The sequence below is a fragment of the Aquila chrysaetos genome, chromosome 17, assembly GCF_900496995.4.
Source record: "Aquila chrysaetos chrysaetos chromosome 17, bAquChr1.4, whole genome shotgun sequence".
Lineage (NCBI taxonomy): Eukaryota > Metazoa > Chordata > Aves > Accipitriformes > Accipitridae > Aquila > Aquila chrysaetos.
In genome coordinates, this window is record NC_044020.1 from 447,173 (window position 1) to 471,178 (window position 24,006).

The 24,006-nt window shown below is 54.2% G+C and overlaps 1 protein-coding gene across 7 annotated transcripts in view; it reads right to left on the minus strand.

The window, feature by feature from the left end:
* Nucleotides 1–738: 738 nt before the first annotated feature.
* The window catches only part of LOC115352627 (coiled-coil domain-containing protein 134), a 46,909-nt gene continuing 23,641 nt past the window's right edge, over nt 739–24,006 (minus strand). Inside the window, exons 21-35 of one of the 7 annotated variants that reach the window (XM_041129555.1) lie at nt 22,448–22,613; nt 20,220–20,324; nt 18,411–18,521; nt 17,644–17,825; nt 15,103–15,184; nt 14,434–14,639; nt 13,620–13,701; nt 11,475–11,581; nt 10,504–10,635; nt 3,745–3,862; nt 2,777–2,898; nt 2,451–2,535; nt 1,990–2,171; nt 1,693–1,764; nt 739–1,320 (exon numbers count right to left, since the gene is read on the minus strand). In XM_041129555.1, the coding sequence (XP_040985489.1) occupies nt 1,195–1,320; nt 1,693–1,764; nt 1,990–2,171; nt 2,451–2,535; nt 2,777–2,898; nt 3,745–3,862; nt 10,504–10,635; nt 11,475–11,581; nt 13,620–13,701; nt 14,434–14,639; nt 15,103–15,184; nt 17,644–17,825; nt 18,411–18,521; nt 20,220–20,324; nt 22,448–22,613 (1,878 nt within the window). In that variant the 3' untranslated portion in view covers nt 739–1,194. Of the gene's footprint in view, nt 1,321–1,692; nt 1,765–1,989; nt 2,172–2,450; nt 2,536–2,776; nt 2,899–3,744; nt 3,863–4,635; nt 4,763–7,923; nt 8,027–8,534; nt 10,152–10,503; nt 10,636–11,474; nt 11,582–13,619; nt 13,702–14,433; nt 14,640–15,102; nt 15,185–17,643; nt 17,826–18,410; nt 18,522–20,219; nt 20,325–22,447; nt 22,614–24,006 lie in introns of those variants that run through there. The other 6 variants (XR_005934224.1, XM_041129553.1, XM_030041095.2 and 3 more) reach the window with 6 other exon arrangements.

The window sequence follows — 24,006 nt, forward strand, 5'->3', positions numbered from 1 at the left end:
CAGCCCGGCACAGAGACCCCGCTCCTGGCAACGGTCCCTCCACAAGAGCCTCCTCTAGTCTGAGTCCGGCAGCAGCCATGACAAAAAGCAGGGTGGTTGTGCCGGGGCCGCAGCCGGCCCCTCGCCTCCGCTCCCGCTGCAGCCCAGAGGCCCCACAGAGGGTCGCGGCACCCCCCCGAGGATCATGGCACCCACGGAGGGTCACAGCACCCGCAGAGGGTCACGGCGTGTCGGCTGTCTCCCTCCCTGCTTCAGGCCCGCTGTCCCCACGTGCCTGTAGCTGGCTGTCCCCCTGAGGAGGGGTTTTGGGGGACTAAACTAGAGGGGATCAGCCCCACACCAGAGGGATGGGGGCAGGACGGTATGGGGTGCAGGACCCCCTCACAGGGGCTCAGGGCTGGCTCCCCAGCACCTTCAGTGCTTGCATTGCGGGCCCATCGGCTCCAAAGAGGGCCAAGAGCCGAAATCCTGCCTTCCCAAAAACTGACTGCGTGTGTGCCTGCCTGCGGCAGCTGCCCAGGAGATCGGGACGCGGTCGGGCCGGGAACCGGCACCGTCGGCCTTTTCAGCTACGGCTGACCGATGAAACTCACACATGCTGCTTGGTAAAACAGCCGCTGGAAAGAGGGGAGAGCTGATCCAGCAGAGGTAGCGGCTGGGCAGAGACCGGGTCTAGCCAGGCAGGGGGTGCCAATGAGATCACCGGCTTAAAACAGAAAGAAAAAACAACCCCAAAACTGAGAGAAGCAGCATTGCTCATGAGGCTGTTTGGCGTGACACGCTCCCCAGCCCACCCACGACGGAGGAGGCACGTTCAGCGTGGGGCACGCTGTGCTGCGGAGGGGAGGGCTCCCGGGGCTCTCCACGGGGCTCAGCAGCAGCATGTCCCCCTTGCCCGCCCCCACCACGGGTGACAGCCCCCCACCAGCCCAGGGGACAGCCCCGCTGCCTTCCCGTCTGTGCTTTGGCTCTGGGGAAGGGGTACCCCACTTCAGCTCCCCCCAGCCCCGTTGGGGCAGCCCACCGGCACCGCCGCCCGGCCCCCGCCGAACGAAAGGGAAAGGCAACAAAACAAAACCCACGGCACAAACGGAAAGGGGACCGCCGGGCACCGGCCCGAGGCCGCCGAGAGGGAGCGAGCCGCTCCCCGTCCCGTCGGCATCGCCCCCGCCGCGAGGCGCGAGCCCCGGCACGCTACAGCTCCGACTGCGAGCGGGAGATGCGCGGGCCCTTGCGGATCTCCTTCCGCTTCTCCTCCTTCTTCCTCCGCTTCTCCTCCTCCCGCAGCGCCTTCTGGAAGGTGTCGGCACTGGGGAAAAACTGCGGGGTGACGGCAGGGGGTCAGCATGGGGGAGCCCCCGCAGCCTCCCAGAGGCACGACCTCCCCCAAACCCATCGCACAAGCCCCGCGATGCCAGAGGGCTGGAGGCTGGATGCGGCACCAGGCGAATGGGGTCCCGATGCTTCCATGGGGCAGGTGGCCACAGGCGGGGGGAGATGGCACCAGGCACCCAAAACCAACTGCAGCCCAGCTGGGGAATTCAATGCACACGTTTTGGCCAAGCTCCCTCTGTGCTGGGGGGGGTTGGCCGCTCCCCACCAAGCCACTCATTCCCTTTCCCAGCCAGCTGCCTGGAGCCACAACGGGGATGGGGAAGCCCACGGGGTGAGCCGGCGGCATTACCATCTTACCTCAGAGTGGTCCGTTTTAAAGGGATTGCGGTAATCGGGTGATTTCTCGCTGATTCCCAGCTCCTGAGCCATCTGTGGAGCAGAGCGGAGACCGCGTCGGGGAGCGGTGCCTCTCCCCTGTGACCAGGGTCCCCTCCTCCCCACCAGCCCCCTTCATGCTCTTCCCCCACCCCTCAGCCCAAGGACACCCCTCAGAGATGGGGTACACTCCCCCTGCCCTCCTTTTACCCCCAAAACCTCACTCCCCAACCCCAGCAGCAGAGTGGGGATGCGGCAGGGGGGAACCGGGAGCCGTACCAGCCCCAGGACCTGGGAGTGGGGTCCCTGCTCGAACACGCCTGTCAGGTTGCAGAAGCCGATGCCCCAGCGGATGAGGCTGTTCCAGTTGGAGTTGCGGTCGAAGTAGTGGTGCACGATCTTGGGGAAGCGCAGGACGACGTCCCCGAAGAAGGCGGTGTTCTCCACCACGTGGGAGTATGCTGTGGGGACAGCCACCAGCCCCGTCAGCACACATGCCCCATTCCTCTGGCGCCTACGTCCCCACCGGGAGGTGGAGAGGCTGAGGGCGAATGGGTAGGCTCCCCAGTACAAACTGGTCAGAGAGGCAGCAACAGGATCCCTGACAGACAGGGACCAGCCCAGGTCTGGTCTGGGTACATGGGGGTTTTGGACCTACCCCAGTGCCGGTCCCGGGAGGAACGCTGGCGATGCCCCAGAGCACTAGGAAAGGGAGGGGGTAAGGACCGGAGAGGACTCACCATCCTTTATCTTCTCGTCCCGAGGGAAAGGCCCGTCTGGAGGCACATCGGCAGCGATGAGCACAGCACGGGAGTCCTCCAGCACCTGCCAGAGCCCTCGGTTACTGCCCCGTCCTGCTGGCCCTTCCCCGAACCCCGGGGGTGCTGCCCCAGCCGCCCCGTGTTGAAGCCCCACGGCGTCCCACCCTCAAGTCCTAAAGCCCACTGCCCACCCAGCTCTTCTCTTTGACCCCATGGAGGCCCCTCGGCCCTCCCTGCTTCTCCTGCCCACCCTCCCCAGCCCCACGGCACACCGAGCCCGGAGGGTGGCCCGTGCCGTGGCTCACTTTGAAGAGTCCCTTGAGCATGATGTCAATGATTTTGTACTGCTGGTTGATGTCATTGAGCTCGATCAGGTTCTTCAGCGCGTTCATCTGGTCCTTGCGCTTCACCTCAAACAGCTTCTTATCTGCACCACCGTCAAGGACGCTGTCGGTACGCTCCCACCACGCTCCTGCTCTCCCTCTCCGCCGGGCACCCGGCACCATGCCAGCCCCCCCAGGTCTCCACAGGGTGCCTGAGGGCTGGGGGGCAGCGCCTAAGCCAGGATGACACATGGGTTTCCAGCGAGCCCCTTTGCCCAGACACCCCAGCGGGGCACTTAAGGATGCTGGGCACTTGTAGGGAGCTTTCTACCTGCCAGCCCCTGCTCCAGCTGACGGGCTGGAGGATGAGCGTGAACTCCCACCTTCCCCATACACGTCTCCACAAGCACACATATTAAATACCTTTTAATAATTTGCCTGTTCACTAGGGCATGCTGCTGTGTGCTAGGAAGGGCTTGCATTAGCCCACTTCCTTGTGGGTGATAAATGCCCACGGCACAGAGGAGACCGAGTGCCTCTCCCATCATCCCAGCCAGCAATCCCAAAGCACTGCGACCCACAGGCGTGCTCTGCCACCCGGGTGACCACACCGCTCCCGAGAGCAGACTGGGAGACGTGCTCGACGCCCAGCATGCTGGAGCAGAAAGGAAAAGCACCACGCTTGGGAGGATGCCAGGCACTGCTGGAAAACCCACCTCCACTCCTGCACCGAGCTGGGCGCTTGGTTAGCAAACCTGGGAGCTCGGCTAAAACCCTTCTGCAGAAGAGCAGAGAGGCAACTGCCCAGCGGTTCTGGGTCCTCTCTCTTCCACCCCCCTGCGCCCCTTTCCGTGGTCTCTGACCCTTTCCCTGCGCGCGAGCTCCTTCCAGCCTCAGCAGGCGTGGGTGCGTACGCCGGGACACGAGGGGCAGGCTGCAGAGAAGGATACAGATTTCCAAGCCGGAGTCCACCCTCTGTCTTTCCAGGTCTGCGAAGCTGCCCCGGGACAGCAGCAGCGCCAGCAGAACGGGGCAGATGAAGAGAAAATCCATGTTGGCCGCCACAGCCTGGAACAAAATGGACCAACAAAACCAATTACCAGCGAGGAGACTTACCAAAGGGAAAAGTCACAGGAGCCTCTCAGGACCGACAGCACATCGCCCTCAGCAGCAGGGTCCTTGCCCGCCTCTCCCTTGTCCCCACGAGGGGTTTGCGGGAGATGGTGGCCAGAGCAGGGCCATGGGGCGATGCTGCAGCCGGCCCGCTCTCCCCTGCGAGGGAAGCCCTGGTCTCCCCCTCCTCTCTACCTGCCTCCACTGCTGGCTGGGCACCGGCTAGGCCCCCAGGGATCTGACTGAGCACTGACCCAGCAGAAAAAATTAAGTCCTACCCCTTCTCCCAAAAATAACAGCTAGCTTTTTGCTGGGTATGCGAGTTAGAGCAGCCAGCAACCGAAGCAGCAGGGCCGAAGGGAGGAGGAGGATGGCCAAGGGGATGAAGTCCACCTCTCCTTCGAGCACCAGGCTCGACCATCTCACTTCACCTCTTGGGGTGCTGCTGGTACCTGGACCCTTCCCCTGGCTACAAGCCGAGTGCCAGCTGTGTGCCCCATGCTGAAAAGCAGCAGCTGGGTGACCTGGTGGTAACTCCCCCCTCGCCCCAAGCGCGTCCCTCCCCAGATGGTGCCTGAGGCTCTGCAGGGACGTGGTCAGGCTGCTCCTGGCCACGAGGGTCCCTCAGACAGAGCCAACGTGGAGAAGAGAGGCTGGAGGAGGTGGTCCTTGAGAACGAGGACCCTGGCCCCTGGGACAGCCTAGACCTCGGACAAGGAGAGCAGTACCTCGGCCTCCAGGCACCGGGATTCAAGGTGGCCTGTCCGCAGGGATGAGGTTTCTGCAGGACTGAGCAGCGGCCCGCGGCAATTACGGAAGCAGCAGCTGCTTCAGAGGCATCCCCTGAGCCGCCTCCTGCTCCGGAGGGAAAGGCAGATGTGTGAGGCCACCAGAGCTGCCCTCACCCCGTCCCCCCGCTCTCCCCCTGCGTCTGAGCTCGCCCGCCCAGCCGAGCCTCTCCCTGCAATGCCCTAACTGGAACAGAAACAAATCTCTTCTTTGCACCAAATCTAGGGTTGGTTTTTTTCTTGTTGTTTTTCTTTTTTAAACAAATACAATTTGTTCAAGCTCAGGCCCATGAGCAAGGCAAAGCGGGCAGCACCGGCAGCTCTCCCAGCCCTGCAAGGAGCAGCAGCAGCTCCCACGGAGGCTGAGCCAAGTGCCCTCGCACCCCCGGCACGGGCAGGGAAACAGCATCAGGCAAACTCGAGAAACCCTCTGCATCATTTTCCTGTTGTGCTTCGCAAAAGGCAGCACCCCTGGAAGGGAACGGATCAGAGTAACTACAACCAGCGTTACAGAGGAAGAGACGGCTGCCCCCGGTGTGGGCTCAGCATCACGCTCTGCATTTCGGATGCGATGCAGAGCCAGGACAGCAGCACAAGCCTCCCACGCAGGGCCCGGGGTCAGTCCCCTCTGCCCGCTGTGGCATGAGGCTTAAGGCATATTCCAGCCACCCTGAAAGGCCACAAAGGACACCAATAAGCTGAGGCTATAAGGAGAAATTCTCCAGCCCAGGCAAGCAGATGCTCTGCTGGACCCGCCAGCCTGGTGGGCTTCCAAGAGACTGCTTCACCCTGCCAAAAACCACGACCCAAGGACCCCAGGCCTGGTTCAGTGAGGGGGTGTGGGTCCACCCTCTGCAGAGCCCTCCGCAGATGCTCCCTCCCTCCCAGGCTCTCGGGGAGGCGGAAGAGCAGCAACTCAAAAGCACAAACTGTGACTGCCCTGGGACCCGGGCCCTTGTTTGCCCCTCGGATCAGACGTGCAGCCGTAAGGACCAGGCTGGCTATTTGCCGTGCTTGTGGAGAATCAGAGAGAAACCTTGGAGGCAGCCGGTGGCCCCCAGACCAGGCTGAAAGGCAAAGAGCAGAAATGCTCCCCACAACAGCTCTGCCACGCTGCCCACAGCAGTCCCGGCACTCCTGGTCAGGGCAGGGGCTCCCACATCCCCCCTTTCCGACACGGGAGCCGGGTGGCTGGTGGATGCCCCGCGGCCGCTCCAAGGAGGAAGACATTGAGCTGCAAAAAAACCCGCTCAGGCAGCAGCAGAGCAAGGCACGGCTCTCGGCCGAAGCAGTTGCCGGCCAGCTGGTTGCTGCAGCAGAGAGCCCACCAGCCTGCCTGGCTGCCCCCGAGTCTCAGAACGGAGATGGGCTTTTCCACAGACACGACAGCAGATGCTGCAGCATAGATGGCTAGTGTTTTCAATGAAAACGTTTTCAATGACTTTACAAATCCTCCTGCAGCAGTTCTACAGATTGTGCCATGGGACAAGGTCAGAAGAGGACTGGAGAACCACGCCATACCAGAAGCCCATCACCTTTTCATCTGACCCCTTCCCTGCTGACACTCATTCTCACATCGAAGCTACTGACCGTTGTTGTCCATCAGGCTGAAACACCCCCGTGAAAATGAAGCAGGAGCCAGTTGTTGCCCTCACCCGCAGGGAAAGTGAGGCTGCTGGTGCCACGTGGGACCAGCCTGAGCTTATTTCCCTTTGCTGCCCTGCCCTTTTCACCCCGTTTTAATAGCAGAGGACATTCCCTCCTCTCCAGGCCGGACTGTGTAAGCGCAGGGATGCCAAAGCTTCTTGCAGATGTTCCTCCATGCTTTCCCCACGAACCCTCCCTCGTGTCTTCACACCCACTGAGGGACGAGATGAGACAGAAACACCGCAGAGCTGCTCCTCTCTTCCCTCCCTGCTCCTCCCTGAACTGATCCTTGCCAAAGCCAGCTCTGCCCGGCGCTCCCAGAGCGGTCCGGGGAGCCAGGGCCTGGCCTGATGCTACAGATGGGAAGGAGTTTCCACCAACATTCCCTTGCAGCCCCGGCCAGCTGGTTGTTTCAGCAGAAAGCCCACCAGTCTGTCTCGCTGTCTCCCGTTCTCTTAATTTAGACATGTTTTTCCAAAGACACGACAACAGATGCTGTGTTATAGATGGTTAGTACTTTCCATTAAAATGTTTTTAATGACTTTATAAATTCTCCTGCAAGAGCCCCATCTGAACTGAGCATCCCCGGGATTTATGCGCTTAATGAGCTCGCGAGGCAGAGCCACGCTGCCACGCTTCGGTTCCCAGGAGGGACTTTCGCAGGACCCCCCTTCCCCTCCGCAGGGCACTGAAACGCAGGGGCAGAGCATCACCAGCCCGTTTGCCCCGAAACAAGGAACGAAAACTCCCCGCCCCACGAATCCATCCCCGAGCCGCTCCTCCGACAACCAGATGAGGATTAATCTCTTGTCGCAGCTGAACCAAAAGCTTCTGAAGCAAAACACAGGCTGCTCAGACTTCTTCTGCCAGGACGTTTCTCCACAGGGCTGACATGATCAGTGGCACGGCAAGGGCCGTTCGCACCAGCTTGCCTCCGAAGTCCCTCAACCCCCAAACCCAGAGCTGGCCCACCGCGGGGACGGACAGCCCTGACGGAAGGCAGGGAGCTGCTGCGACTTCCAGCAGGAACGGGTCCGTCCCAGCCCACCCCCGTGGCTCCCATCCTGCGGGAGGGGGTCGGCAGCCCCCCGAGGGGCTGGGGCGGCGGCGGGCACGGAGAGAGAGGCGGAGGGGTGGGGGGGGTGTCTCCCTCAAGCACCGCCGAAAGTGATGGCAGGCGCAGGGGGACCGCAACAGCCGAGACCAGCCCGGCCACGCCGCGGGAAACCCACGCAGAGCCGCGGGCGCGGCAGGCAGCACCGGGGGGTGCGCACCCACGGCTGCCGGGCCGGTGCTGCCGGCGGGCGGCTCCCCACACGGCTCCCACGGGGGGGGTGGCCCCTCGGGCAAAACCCCTGTAACCGAAGCTCCAGCCAGGCAGCCCCGGGGCCGCGCCGCCCGCCCCGCTCACCGGCCACCCCGGCTGCGGGGGCTTCCCTCCGTCCCGGGTCTCCCTCGGGGGGGGGGGGGCGCAGCGGCCACCCGCTCCCCGCCACGACCCCCCGGGGAGGGGAAGGGAGGGCTCCCAGGTCCCCGTCCCCGTCCCCCCCCCGGCCCGTCTCCCGCAGGCTGCCCCCTCACCTGCGGGCCGGGTACCGGGTACCGGGGTGGGCGCTCACTCCCGCCGCGCTGCCATGCCGCCGCCGCCGCCGCTTCCCCGCCCCGCCGTGTCACTTCCTGAGCTACCGCCCCGCCCCGGGCCCGGCCCGGCCCCGCCGGCGCTGACCGCGCTCCCGCGGCCGGGGGGGACCGGTCCCCGCGATCCCCACCACCACCCCCGGCCCGGGGGTCTGCTCCCGCCGCGGGCGGGCTTCCCCCGGCTCCGCGAACGGCGCTCGGGGAGAAGCGGCAGGCGGAGGGGTCGGGGCCGCAGCCCACGGGCTCACTCTGCCACCGCGGAGAAGCCGCCTCTGCCCGGTGGGCCCAGCGGCACCGCTGCTTCCCCGGGGGTCCCGGCCGAGCCCCCCCCCCGCACCCCGCCGGCCCCGAGGAAAGGGCCAGCCCGCAGCACGGCCAGCTAAGGCGGGGGAGCAGAGCCGCCTCCGCAGCCCCGGCCCGCCCGGGGCGACGGCGTCCCCGCCAGGCAGGGCTGTTCGTGAGAACCGAGGAGCATCAACCGGGCTTCGCCCCACACAGAAAAGGAAAGGAGCCCCGTCTCAGTAACCAGGCTTTATAAACGATTCTCAACAAACCTTTCTCCGAAAATGAGCTACAGACGACTTCCTTCGCCCTTCTTCCCTCTACTACTCACTGGGAATAAAGGGCAGGATGGGTTCTCCTGATCCATCCCCGCTCCTCTGCTGCGTGCACCCCATCTTCTCATTTCAGTCTCCAATGTGCGAGAGGGACACTGCCACGCTTCCCAGACATCTGTCGTGGCTGGCATGAGTGGAAACCGCAGGGAAGGCATGGCTGACACTCCAGCGCGCTACGGGAATTCCCACATTTGACACACTGCTGGCGGGAGGTTTTCATTACTGAACCAGCCCTCCCCCAAGCCGTGGAAACCCCACCAACAGATGTAAAAAACACCAGCGTGGGCAAACCTGAAGAAAGTTCTTTTTTGACAAAACTGATGTCAAAACTTGGTTTTGACCAGAGGGTTTTGTCTTCTGCGTTCATGACTCTCCCATTCAGGCAGCCACCACTGCTGCTCTTTGAGTGTACCCAAAGCCTTCCTAACAACCAAGATTTGAAGGCTTCTTTGTATGTGGAAAAGCCAGAAATGAGGAGCCACTTCAGCAATGTAACAAGACCTCCTGTCCCCCTTCCCTCGCCCCTGTACAGACGGGCAAAGGCAGTGCAGAGGAACTTCATGGGGCTGGGTGGTCTCCACCCGGACAACTTGCGCTCCAAGCGTCCCACCACAGCGCAGTAGTATCACAGTGGGGGCAAGCACGAGGACAGGCTACTTCTCAGAGGTAGCAAACGCCTCACCCAGGCCATGCCCTGCACGTGGCCGATGACAGTGTCCCACAATGGAGGAAGTCCCCACCCCAACAGGAAATCACTGCTGGGGCCGCTTCCATCACTGCTACCTGTCTGAGGCAATGCGGCGTGATGAAAACAGGAAGGCAAAAGCAGTTGGTTTGAGAAATAAACAAACACTGCGTCAGGCTCCCTCCTTCTCCACAAGTAATCTGGGAGCGGCCCCCACCTCCCGTCCATGAAGAGGAGGATTCAGCTCTCAGGAAGGGACTCTAAGGCCGAGCAGAACAAAATTCAGTAACTCCACTCGGCAGCTTCCGAATGCTCACTGCACTCTGAAAGTGCTCGAGTCATCTTCGGGTTTCCACGACTTCATGGGCGTACTGGTGCTAGTTAGCACGCAGACAGAGGTTAAGTGATTTCTCATCCTCCAGGGAGACCAATACAGGGATCATTACTGCTTTGAAGTCACAGGCTCCCCGGCCTGCTCCCCTTTCATCAGACCACCCCTGCCATATAGATGAATGCAACCCCAGCACAGAGACCCACCCATCTTTCGTCCCAAATGTCTCCTCATTTCCCAAATGTCTTCTCAAATTTGGGGATGACAAAGCCTTTCATCCCAAAGTTAGCCAAGTGTAGCAACCACTCCGAGTTTTTGCAATTGTGTTCGCCTTCAGCTGGAACAAGGGAAGGAGTATCCCTTCCACCTCTGTTACACCTACCACTCTCAACATCACCTATCAAAGGCGTCTGCCCAGCAAAGGATACACAATGTCCTGATGTTTTACACATGCGGTCCTCTGTCCCACGAGGCGCTCCAGCAAGGTCTGAATGGTCCTCAACTGCACTGGCTCCACCTGGCAATGACTGCTCTGAATCTGAGCAGTCAGAAGAAAGAACGATTTCCAGACCAGCAGGAAACTGTTGGGCTTGCTCCTCATAACCTCCCTCCCTCATCTCCACACAGAGCAATGGGACGTTCAAACTTTGATCCAGGAGGGAATCAAGGGCATGCCCAATATGACGACACAGTTTAGGCAGCTGCTGGCATCACTCCCTTTCTGATTTCAGTGTACACCCCTCAAGGCAGTAGGCCAAGCTAGCAGCTGTGGGATTCCTCTTCATCTTACTATAACCGCCTCAAAGGAAGTTTACGGCTCCCCATCAAAGGCTAAAGCAAACCCCTAGGGATTCCATTCCCATTCTCCTAGGCAGTCACCATGCTCTTACCTGACAAAGGAAGAGGTGAAGAGCACGAGAGGTGGCCTCAGGCAGCTCTGCTAAGTTGGCTTCTGCTGCCTCCTGGAGAATCTGGCTAATTTCTTTTTGAGAAATAATATTGCTGCTCTGATATTTCAGAAACTTGACCAAAGGAAAAAAATAGAGGCATTAAATAGTGAAAGACCCACAGACTCCAACAGTGACTCATCTCCTGGAAAGGCCTCTTCTATGTAACGGCATGCTGCAGCACCTTAAGCACAGGCCTGATTTTTATACCACTTCTAATAGAACCAGTGCAAATATCTGTGTTGATGGTGCTCTGGTTTATAACCAGACTTATTTTGGTTTAGGTCAGAGGGAACTAAAATAAACCAGGTAACCTTTTAAAAGTGAAGTAAGAATAGCAAATATTCACAGACACATCTTGTATTTGGAGGAGGAAGGTTCACATTAAACGCCTTCCTCTCATCCACTGCCACGAGGGCTTTGTCTGCAGTGTTTCTGCTGGGTAGGACCACATCCCCTCTCTTGCTCGCAGGGCCCACCTACAGCAGGGCAGGAGGTTGCAGTAACTCCCCCCCCCCCCGAAAAGTCAGGTCTGTAAGGTCAAAGACAGGGAGACAAGCTGTGATGCCAAGCAGAGCTCTGTTCTCCAGAGCACTGCAGCACGCTCCCTGACTGGTAACAGCAGTTGCATGTTCTCTGCAGGTTTCCCCTCTCCTCCCCAGCGGTCCTAGATGATGTAAATAAATGCTACGAACACCAGAAGAACAGGAGGTGCTCACTAACAGCAGTCAGTTTCTGCAGGGTGTGGAAGGGAAGTTCACTTGAAAGTATCATTATTATAGGGCACAAATATAGTGCCAGACGAAGCCACGGCAGTATCTGAGATTGTGTGTGCATAGGGTGTAAGTTCCAATAACTGCACTGTACCAACATACTGGTAAACATGGCCAACAGCCTGCCCTTCCCCTGCTCACCAAAGTCACCAGCCTGAGAACTCCTGGCTGCAGAAGGGACTTCTGGCCCCCATTGAGTAGTGCGAAGAGCAGGAATCGGTGCCAGGGCTGTGAAGCAACATGTAGAGCTGGGAGAGAAGGAGAAGCCAATCAAAGACAGCTTTAAAACTGGCCAAGTGACAGGCTGGACCCGGATAAGGACAGTCTTCAATACTGACCCCAAGTTTTCTCTTCTAGACCCCACGCTGTGAAACACTAAGGGGATATTTTGCTCTGTTCTTACTTGCTTTTTAATCTGTCACTCTTTGGGCAAGAGTTTAGTCATGAGGACAAAAGCTTAATAGCTTTTTAAAGCAGAAAATACATTTTGTCCATCTTTGTGCTGGTACAGGAAGAGAAACCTTCTCCTGGGGTGCGCGTCATAAAATAGTAAGGGGATATCTTTAGCTCAGGGTTTTAAAAATAATACCCTCTGGTTTCAATATGAGGACAAGTTTCCTAACCACAGTTTTATTCAGCTGCAGAATACCCTTTGGGGAATGAAGAAAGCCCTATAACATAAGCTGCAGAAACCAAGCCTGGATCTGCAGCAGAGAGCGTACTATGGGGACCAGCCAGGCTGGTGGCAGCAATGCAAACAATCAGTAGAGAACATTTTCTTAGTAAGGAACATATACGATAAACAAAGTTAAGGCTCAAGGTCACTGTCTGTGACAGCATGAAGTCTCTCACTGAATGCTGAAGGTAAGTGTTGTTACCTGGTATTTATTGCAGGTTAGGAGCATGGGATGGACAACTACAACAGGTCAGCTGATATAACTTGTTACAGCATGGTAACTCACCAGAGTTTTAGAAAGGTCCCTTTTCCACTGGCAGTCATGTAACCTCCCTATTGCCACTACAAGAATCTTTTCTATGGGAAAACAACACTAAAAAATCATGTGAAAATGTTTGGGGGGCATCTTTTAGCTGGTGGAAATGAGAAAGTACCAGCACTGTGCACTGAGCCTGCTCTGCGCATCTGGAAAACCCTCTGGATCAAGAGAGAGTTTTAGAAAGCCTCAAATGAGACAACTCCTGGAGTCAGAGTCCAGGCCACACTCTTGGCAGTGTTCTCACATCTTTCAGTCTAACATAGCTATGACTCTCATTCTGCCTGGAATAAGGAGACTCCTGTTATCGCTGTTGTGAACTTCTGCACCACAGCAAGAATTCGGGCAGCCAAAGTGACAGGTTCAGCTGTTGCTGAAGCAGCATTTCATTAGCTTAATCCCAAATCAGCGGAACCTCCCCATAACATGCCACCTTTTTTTTTGGTTAACCTAGCCTTTTAATAGTCTCCCTTCAGCTACTGGCTGTCATTTATCTGCAGTATTACATCTTCATTCAACCGCTTCCTTTCTCCCACCAGCGTCCCTTTTGTCTGGTGTTCATTCACTCCATCCCCTTCTCTTAAGTGTTTAAATGACTGAATTGAACAGGTCAGGGTACAGAGAACTTTGTGTCTGTTGTAAGATCAGAGCCAGCACCTGGACTTTGTGGCAGGAGGCTGACAAGAAGCAGAAGGGTCTGTTCTTCCCCCCAACTGTACAACACTGTCGTATTAGGTTATATTGCTAACATGGTATACATAAGGTCTGACATGGACTCTGGAAACCAAGGTCTGCGTTCGCCCCTGGAAATCTAGAATTTCCAGCTTCCATTCCCTAAGGCTGCCTAGTACCCTGTTCTCCCTTTCCCTCCCTCAGGGCCAAACTGTGACCAATGCTGTCCGTGTGGAAGACATCATATTCAGATCCTCCCTCCCCTATATTTATGGTCTAAAGGTTTGCTACAAATTGGCCTGGAAGTGAAAGACTATTGCTACACTCCTTCCACTCCTAAACCTCTCACTCTAACCATATGGGGGGGTGGGGAATGACTTTTTTCCTTCTGGAAAGCATCTTGGTGTCCAGAGCCAAAGTGAGGGCTCATGCCTGCAGGGGAGCCTGGCACTGTGATTTCATCCCATAAAGCACATGATTAACTTTAGGCATACAAATAATTTTTCTTATTGGGCATAAACTCATTAAGCATCTGCTCCAGGGCGCTACTGGATGGAGATCAAAGAGCTCAAAATCACTGCAGGAGGGAAACCCAGGAGAAGAAAGAGCAGGAAGACTTTACCAACATCCTGGTTCTTCACATACAGGTATTCCACTAAGGTTTCCAGGCAGGCAGCCACGGCTTGAGAGAGCAGCAAGTCTTTCTGGAATACCAAGAGGGGGAAGAAAAGAAGAAAAAAAACCCCAACCCAGTCAACAGCTATTACAAGAGGAAAATTCATAAAGTGGCAGGATCTGAAGAGCATGCAGGACAGGAAAATAACACCCTTCATCTCCTTCACAGGATGCAACGTGCTGCAAATTATCTGTCACGTCAAGGAGCCAGACAAAGGCACGACTACTTATTCTGAAACTAAAAAAAAATTAAGTAACAGCCTCCAAAGAATAAAGATGGGAGCCCAATGTCACTTGAGAGAGTTAAATGTAAACCAACGTACCACCCCTGGAGCCCAACATCACTTGAGCAAGTTAAATGTACACTGATGTATTACGCCCCAAAGCACCTTGCCAGGGGCCCTGGGGGAGGGACTGGGATTTGTTACACTTGTCCCACCTCTGTCCCTATGCATGTGGCATCCCTGCAGAGCAGGAGATGGGAAAACGGAGATCATCATTAGCGCGCAGAATTTCAGCTATCCAGTTCAGCGGCAGGGAGTACCGCATAGCTTGATTTACCTTCTTTCTCACTGCGCCATGCTGCAGCAAGAGCATTTTCCCTCCTCCTTATCACATGTCTGTAAGGGGTGGAAAATGCAGGCAGAAGGAAAAAAAAAAGGCAGCCCCTTAGGTCCTGCAACAGGGTAGTTTCTCCTCAGGTTAGTGTACCTGCTTGAAGCCCAACACTTGTGTTGTTCCAAAAGTCGTATTTTATATACCTGCAACTCGATGTGCACCATAAGGTTCTGCAGACTGACAACGAGCGAGAAGACCTGCCACGTGGCAAGGGGGTGCAAGGCAGCATCCTGCAGTGATGATGGCTGTGGTGGCGTAGCACCTTGGGCTGTGTTTTGGCCAACGATCACCAACAGAGAGGAGGAGAAGTTCTGTCGCAGGACAGCTCTCAGGAACTGCATGATGCTTACTAGACAGGGAGTCACTTATTAGTGTGCGTCAGTGTTTTCCTCTCCCCTGCCCTGTGTGTTGGTGCGTGTGCAATAGCATGGGAGAGGGTGAGGAGAGAAAATTTGGGCTTAAGGGCCCGCTGGAGTTGCCCACCAGCTGCTGACAGCTGCAGGCAGGAATGGCAACACAAGTTCCCTTGTTCATCTCCTCTCTGTGAGACACTATCCCAGTTCACGCTCAGTTCCAGATGTCACTACCAACCCCCAAGGAAGATTTGCCCAAACACAGCAGAACTCCAGACAGTTCCCTTTTGCCCTTTCTCACTCCCAGTTACGTACTCCCAAAGCCAAATGGACCAAAGCTTCCAGATTCCCACCAGCACCTCCACCATCCCTCTCCATAGTCACCAGTTCTCCCTTGTTGCCTGTAACATGGTAGTAGCAGCTGCTTCCAGTCAAATCCCTGTAACAGATGCAAAATACCTAACAGCAGGACTGGCTGCTTCTTCCTGAAGATGACTGCATTCAGGACTGCCGTTAAGTCTAGAGAGAGTGTCTGGTGAACCTAGAGGAGAATGAAATAGAAGAGAAAAAACGGTGCTGGTTCAGACCAGGTAAAAAGCTCACTTACATACTTTCAGTCCTTAGACACTACCCCACAACGACCACTGAAAAACAAGGGAACAGCAACAGGGTTTCAGGAGTCTGACCCAGAAGGGAGAGTCACATCACTGGGCCCTCAGGTTTCACTCACCACCAGCTGCCAGCCTCGCACAGCTTCCAAACCACGGTGCAGCTCGTTCGCCTGTCTCGCTCTCACCACTCCCTGCGGGCCCTCCGGCACATGGCTGTCAGAGTGCTGAGCACAGGGAGCAGCAAGAACAGCCATTGCCAAACACGGCTCTACCTTTGCCACACAGCTGGTCAGCAAGACTGGAGCCAGGCAGCCAAAAGCCAGCAGTGGCAAGAATCCGTCCCTGACTGCTGGAGCTGGGAAGCCTGCAGAGAGCCCGGGGCTAGGAACTACGGCATGGGTGAAGGAGGCAGAGGAGGTTAGGGACTTGGGAACCAGGGGAAGCAGGAAAGGTGGGCTTGAGAGGGCAGCCAGCAACACTCCGTTTCCCTCACGGAGCAGCCACCCAGCAGCGATGGCATGAAGCCTCACAGAGCCCCAGAAGGGTTCAAGCTCTTCAGTAAGGCAGAGAGTTGGCATGGGAGGGCAGGCATGAGGACCACAAGACTGATTCCTTCAAACCGTCTTCTGAAGAGAGAAATGTTCAACAGGAGAGTTAGGAGTACCTCCTGCAACAGGGTGGCAGTGGTCACTTGCCTAATAAACTGACAAGCCAAAGCCTTTAACAGCCCACCATCCATGACCCATGTTTATCCACAGGCTTCTGCTAAAGCCAGTTAAATAATCTTAACACAGTTAAGATGCAAGCTTGCTATGGCCAGACAAGTCCTCACTATTAACATCAGCCCAAGATGAATGTGGCCATTTCTCGGAGCCATTGCTCCCCTCTAAAAAGCTGCAAGCTTAGGGAGACAGCCTGGCATCAGCTCACATCCACAGCCACAAAGGCTCTCTTACAAGGGTCCCCAGGATGCTTTGTGCAGCTTCAGCTATACTGAGCAGCAGAAAGCAGCAAGAGAGGTGAGTCTTCCTCTTATCCCCTCTCCATCCCCCTCAGCAGAAGATTAGAAAACCTGAAGCTTAGAAATGCTGAAGATTAGAAACACTGAAACAGCCTTGAACCACTTCCATTTGCCACCTGTTTCTGTAGTTTCTTTCCCCATCTCTGGTGTGAGAAGGATTCTGGATTGCACGTCATAGCACATCAAGCCAATAAAGTATCGATGAAGCCAAACAACAGGTTTATAAGCCACTAAATGATTGTACTTCAAGGATCAATGCGAGCTGAGAGAGTCACTCCCAGAAGATGAAGCTCAACACTAGCCACTAGAATTGAATCCCTTTTGGGACTGGCAGAACACCAGAACACTGACCACCCAGACACAGCCCTGACTTGGAAACTGAGAAGGTAAATTGTGCTCAGCAGTTAACAGAGCAGGGACAGGCGGGTCTTGCTATGCATTCACACAGCTGACAGTCCATACAAGTCCCATGCTGTAAGACCTAGGCAGAGGCAGTACACCCGTGAAGTAACAGCTGCAGATGTGGTCTGGGTTGGCCTTTTGGAAAACATCTTCCCTCAGCATTAGAAAACCAACCCTTGCTTCTCTGTTTAGATGCACGCATGCCCTTAATGTGATTTTACCATCTGCGAATAGGTGCACCGAATCCCAAACAACATATTCTGCTGGGCATAACTGCAAGAGCAGAGCTCACAACTCACGACATGCTGTTTAACTCCCTATCAAGAGAGGAAGAGAGGCCTGGGCAGATACTTCAAAAGGAAACATTATCCCCTTGTGTTGGCATTAGAAAGTGCTTTCCTTGAAGCTGTAATTCCAGTATCAGCTGACAACTCCAGCTTAGCTCTCTTGTCAGACCGCAAAGCATCAAATACAATGACAACTGCCCACATTCGTATGAGCTTGCTAATATTGAACACTTACTTGCCAGTAATAGGTTTGGATTTTGTGCAGGTTCCATTATTGATCATTTTAGTATCAAAAAAGCAGTTTACAGCATGGGAGCTGTGTCTCCCACCCCCAGCCTTCCCCTGAGAAAGGCCTTAAAATGTGTTTTACTCTGTCCTGAAGAGGAAAGTGATTTGGACCAGGAGGGCTGGATATGCATTTTTTCCCCCAGGATTTCTGCCGCTCTCTACCTCTCCAATGATTCGTGTCTCAGCCTTCAGCAACATGCTAGCTTCCAGTCCTGCTGGAGAAGTGCAGCAGCAAATAACTTGTGGACAATAACAAAAGAGCAACCAAGGCAAGCAGATTCCAGGCCAGAGCAAATCACTTTCCTCTGCTAATGAAGATTTTTTTTTTTTTCAATTTTTCTTTTTTAAGGTTTAGCCATTCCCTGGATCTGAACACTAGAGTGGTTCTAACCTCAGTATTGTAGCGATCCTGATAAAGTAAGAGGGATGCAACCAGCAGCCATCCAGAGCAGAGCAATGCATCCTCAGATGATAGGTAAGCAGGTTCAGAAGGAGGGGACCGCAACCAGGTGTATTCCAAAACCTTCTGCAGGAGCTCTAGCAAGGACACGTTGGAAAGCAGCACAGCCACTGCTGTGTGGGAGAAACATAATCGGAGAGGCTGATGGGATGGCACAGGTTAAACCAGCTTGACAAGCAGAAGAGAAGTGCAGAGCACACCTCTGCTGCAGTGAGGCAGCCCCCGCTGCCACGGCTCATCAGAGTAAGGCTGTCCAGCTACGCTAGTATTCATCTCCCACAGTGCAAGCGACCATTCAGCCAGCTAATAAAATGACCAGCCTTCAGCTAACACAGCTGGAAGGTTGGTTAGAGCTGTTCTCTATTATTGTTTAATTTTTTGAACCATGGCAATACCAGGACATTTCAAACAAGGCACCAGAGCCCCACTGCTGTGTTTTATGAACAAGAAAAATACAGTGGTTCTGACTCTCAGCAGCCAATTCCTGCATCATCAGAAGGCAGCAAAACCAAACCAAACCAAACCCCTCAACCTAAAAAAACTCATCCCAAATACAAAATGGTCTTTGTTAACTGTAATGCTGCGTCTGGAAGGGGAAAAATCCACCTTACCTGCTGAGACAGTTAGAATACCATCTCTAATGGCCAAGCTACAACCTCGCTGAGACTAACTTAGCAATCAATACAATCTTGCCTCACCTCTCTGTTGACTACAAGGTGTTGTCTGATGAAGGCTCCAGTACAGAAAATTCAAGGATGGCTGCAGGAGGTCACTGTCCCTCGGCCTGCATTTCCCGCAGAGATTACTGACTGGAAACAAAAGAACTTGCGTAACACAGACACCAATAGAACAGAGCACCTCAGCACAAGAGAGAAGTCAGCCAGTGGAGAGAGAATTCGGACAAGAGCGACACAACCTGAAGTGAAAATAAACAGAGCATCGTACAGACAAAGCAATAGACACCTGCCCTAGAGTGTTTGCTTTAGACCGGACAGTGCAGTGGAGGACGATAATGGGGAGGGGGGAATAGAAAAGGGTATATTAAAGGGCATGTATCACATTGGGCAGTAATGAATCCAAGAGCAACAGACTTAAGCGACCTGTTTCCACAGAGTGAGTTTGATCCTAATACCATGAACAGCCATGTGCCTGTCTCACATGGTGACCAGACTGGGGAATGGCACGGAGAGCTGTGCTCCTCCACTCTCACCAACTCTGTTCACACAAGGAATAAACACGCCACGTTTGTTGTAAGCACCAAACCCTGAGGAACAATGTTTAGCAAGAGTTTGGGAGGGAAATCCAGGACTGCAGGGCCCAGCAAAACTGTCACAGAAGATCTTCTAGAACAGCTTAAAGTCTGAGTAAGCACTTCTCAAAAAACACACATCAACACGCCTCCCCACACACCGTCCATCTATGAGCTGACTTCACGTAGGCCTCGTCAGAGGAGAGTGCCCTGCACACCCACCCCTAAAGAACATAGCCTGGGGAGCCAAGCAGGGAATGAAGGGGGTGGCTGGGGCAGGGAGAGAGCTGTGTTGAAAAATACAGAGCAGAAAGCAAGAGCAGAAGGAGCTTGTGACTCCTGGGAGCAGCTGAGCTGTGCTCTGAAACCACAGCAGCTAAAAAAGGGCTGGCATAAAGAGGACATGCTTCTTCCACACCCCTGGTTCCCTGGGCTAATGAATGTCTTGAGAAACGCTGCTTCTTTACAAGGGCAACACAGGCAGCCCCGAGACATGCAACCTTTCAAATTGAAGGGGATAGTCCTTCAAAGTCTGCTGGAGAGATCAATTTGTCAGAGCAGGGAAGAGATGACAGGATGGATCAGCTGAACTTCCCTCTAGTATCTATTCTTTTTTCACAGCCTGCATGAACCTCCAAGAGCCAAGCAAGAAGGGAGAAGTCGCCAAGTAAGGATGACCAGCCAAGAGAGCAGGTCACGGTATGGTGAGCGAACAAACACAGCCTGCTCTTCTGTGTCTCTGGGGTGCAGTGGGCAAGTCCCACAGCTGGCTGGGACTCGTACACTCTGGACTCACGCTCCAGGGAGAGCCCAGGTTCACTAGGCTGCTGGTCCCTGATGGCTGGTTCGTCACAGGGCACCCCTGTGGCCTGAACCCCACAGGAGTGTTTTAGCAAGTGTGGATGGGGAAGGATGTTTCAGGAGGCTCATCAGCAATACTGTCACGTGCCAAGTCCACAACAGTCACAGACCCTGAAATCATGTCACGGCCAGGAGAATACTTTGGCCACCTTGTGAGGTTTCAGACAACAAACATATTGTAAAAGCAAGAGGCAGAGAACCTGGGTTTTGTTGACTGAACTGATAACCAGGGGTCTTTACCACGCTCTGGCTATGAAAGTATCTCAAAGCAACCATAACTGTAATGCAAGGCACACCTTCTCTCAAAGGACAAAGAGACAGCCCCTAATCATCTTATGGAACAATTATCAAGCACAAATCAAAGTCCCCCGGGGAGAAGATGGATGCATGGACTCACCCTGATGAAGCAGCTTGAAGTCTGTGCTGTCCAGCTCCCTCACACCTTTGCTCCGCAGCTGCACCAGGAAAAGGAGGCTCAGCAAAACAGGCAGGTTCCTGTTAGCTAAGAAAGGCGCAGACAGCTTAGCTTGTCAGTGAACTCTAAACTGTTGTACCTTAAAGCATGCCAAAAATTGTTGATTTTCCGACTCAGGAATGAGGGTGGGTGAGGGGACAAAGTATTCCCCCTTTACATACACACACACACGCTCCTAACTTAATTCTCATCTCTACAATCCCCGCTGGATCTGGCTCCCTTTCTGCCACTGTGGGTTGGCCTGAGTTACACGCCAGATCCTGCCAACACCATTCTAGGAACAACTAGAAAAGAGGGCGAAAAAGGAGGCTAGGGTCTTTTACACTCTTAGTGAACCATCTAAGGGGCATGGTCACTGCACATTCAAACTGAAACCTCATAAGCCCTTTGCAGACTGCCCTTTTCCCATCTACTGGGCCACCACTGGCAGCCTGCACTTTGACAGCAGCCCAGCACCTCAGAGCGCTTGGCTGCACAGCATTTGTTCTCCTCCACCTTGTGAGGCCGGGAAATGCTGTCCATCCCACCCCATAGGGCAGAGCAGAGACAGTAGAAGTGAGAGGCCCACACGGCAGATCTATACGTAAGGAGAATGGAGCTGCTTAGACCACCAACTCCCCAGGGCAACCCCCTCCCTCATATACTCACTCTTCTGCAGCGCTGTGAAGAGGTAAAGATTTTGTATTGTATACAGCCATACCCACAGCAAGCAACTATCGCCTCCAGGAAATGTCTTCACAAAGGCTCAGGAGTTTTCAGTTTTGAGGAGGAAACATTTATGGGTGTCTTTAATGTTCATGTAGTCTTGACAAACTCCCACTGTTGGGCCGCCTTCTTGTCTGAGAGCAGGCTACTGTTTGAACAGGGATGCAGATCCCCTGGACTTATCTGCCCCAGACCTCACAGAGAGCTGCCTGCGTGCTGGGAGACAAGTCGTGTCTCCAGAGTACATCTGGTGTTTGACTTTCTGGATGGGGCTGCCAGGAACTCAGTTAATGAGTTCAAGATGCAGTATGAAGAGGAGCTGGGGATATTAGTGGCAGCAGAAGGGCTGGAATCTTGCAAAAGCCTCTCTAGCCCAGTGTCCTGTCTCCATCACCAGCGGTTTGGAGGAACAGGTCTGACTCCCACAATAGGAAATGGACAATCTGCCTCCCCACAGCCGCTAGCACCCCTGGATCAGCAACAGAGGGACACCACAAGTCCAAATGTGCACAGTTCCAAACAAGATCAGATCTAGCAGATGCCAACATTGCCTTCTTTATCCATAATCTTGCAGCCTCGTGCTCCCCCATGCTCCTGCTTTCAGCACCCCCCCTTCTCCAGCCTACTGACTTTGCTGGAGGTAAGGCAAAAACACTTTCCCTCTTGTTGCTTCCATCCCAACTGCTGCACAGAAAAAGACCCCAAACAGAGCAGGGCTGTTACCAGTGTCAGCGACCCCTCAGGAACAAGTAAAAGCTGTGCTGGGCCCCTATCCTAGGGGAGCCAAGGACATCCTAGCACTGCTCCCTCTTTCAGTTCAAGCTCACAGGCTGCTTTGCACAGCGACTTTCATGATGGGACAACGGTCCCAACTCCACAGCCAGGGCTAGTAAGGAAAACAGAAGGATATCCCCCAGTCACAACCCTGCTAAATCTTTGAGAGATTTAATAGAATTATGAGATCTGGTGATACCACAGTTCCTGTTTGGGGATCAGTATCATGAATTATTCGGATGACCTCTGCTCCCAGATTCTGTGCCCTGGGAACTGAGGGTACTCAGGCACACCAAGCTGTTCTGCACAGAGAAGAGGCAAAAAGGAGGATGTCTTTCAGTCACCAGTGCTCAACCGGTTCAAGCTGGAAGATTTACCAGCACAGCTCTCCACTTGAACACTTACGGCAGCGTAAGAGAACCTTGCCTTGGTTTAACAACCACAGTTTGAAGCCAGAACAACCTAAAATAGAAAGAGACTCTCTCACTTCAAAACAAGAATCTCTGGAGAAGGAAACTAAATCAGCACGGTTCTGTCTGTAAATTTCCTCATGCAGGTAAGTACTGAAGCTACATCAGCAGTTCAAAAACACTTTATCCCAGATTGCACCCCCTCAGCCATCTACCCTGCCAGTTATCTTATGGCAAGACCAAGTCACAGCGGGGAGTCACCTTGTATGGAGGCTGAGCTGCTCTCTACCAGCAGCTGCTGCAGAATCTGTAGGAACTGACTCCGGAGGAGGTCACAGACAAGGACATCCCCATTTCTTTCCAGGAAGGTCCTTAGAGTCATCAACACCTTCCAAGCCACCTCCACAGAGCTTGAGCAGACCAGGTCCTGCAAGGGAAGAAGCACACACATTACCTTTCTGCCCTGATTAGGCAGAAGTCACTGCTATTTAATACCATTATGCTAATCTGGTGCCTTGGGAAACAGCCTAATAAAGCACTGTTCAGATTAAGTATGTCCTGATTATATAGAAAACTGTATAAAGCAGACGGACCCTCGTTTGATAGGCACCTCTGAGTAATATCCCGTTTAAAGAATGCATTTGGCTAAGTAACTCCCATCCAGCACACAAGTGTAGGGGTAACATACATTTAAGGTCAAGGTTTTAGACAAGTGAGATCCTAAAGCCCGGGCCCTGCTTCTAAGAGCACAGAGCCTCTGACACTTCTGCTCTCCTTGTTGTTTTGAAAAATCAGGTTGCATATTAAGGATGCTTACCTAAAAATCAAGCTTATGAGTCAGTCCATAGTTACTCATTTTCAAAAGGCTGGCAGCCTTGTATCTGCAGCAGCAACATAACAGCTAAACTGCATCAAACGTACATAAACCAGACAAACAATCACTCAATCACGGAAAATGGAAGAGTCGTGTACACAGCATTCAGCCCACAAGCTTGTTCCTTGAATATAGATCTCTGTCTGGAGTCTCTGAGCTGAATCCCACAGCCAGTAGCCTTAATTTGGGTGTAGTTTTGTTGTTAAGGTGTCTAACATTAAATTCACCTGCACAGCATGTACAGATGCAGTTCCATAAAGACCAGGCAGAAAATGCCTGGTAGTGTTGACATAATATGATCATCTCAACACGTATTATGTCAGCACTGCCTTTCCTCTCCTCCTGCAGTAGTCCTAACTACTGCATTGCAAACGGTACAGCTGAAAGAGGTAAAGAGAAAACTGGTCTCAGCAACCCAGCCTACAGCCTGCCAGGACAGCCTACTGCCTTTTCCAGCTGCCTTCCCCTATCACACTGTAGTCGTGCATCCAGACTGGGGTGATGGAGAGGAAACAGCTGTGGGACCCCATACCCAAGGAAAGCAGTTAAGGTAAGAACAGGCTGCCTGAGCCAGAGAAACCTCTCTAGTTCTGAGCCTGATTCCTGCCCCTATCTGAGGCCTTCAGGAACAAGGGGCTGGGAGCTGTCTGCACAATCAGCTCTGCTGACATAGATCTGCTCCATATGACATTCAGGAATGTAATCTAACATCAGTCAGCCTATCTCCATTCTCTGAGAGAGCAGCTCAGATCTGGAGCATGGAGAAGACAAGTGGGACACAGTGTGTGATCACGACCAGGTTCACCCCCAGATGAACACACGCAGCACAAAAAGGCACTAACCAAGGACCACAGCCTTCCTGGTCCTGGTAAATGCATCACTGTGTGAACATCTTCCTACTCAGGAGCTCAAGGTCTCAGATGAAGCCACTAACCATCTGTTCTAT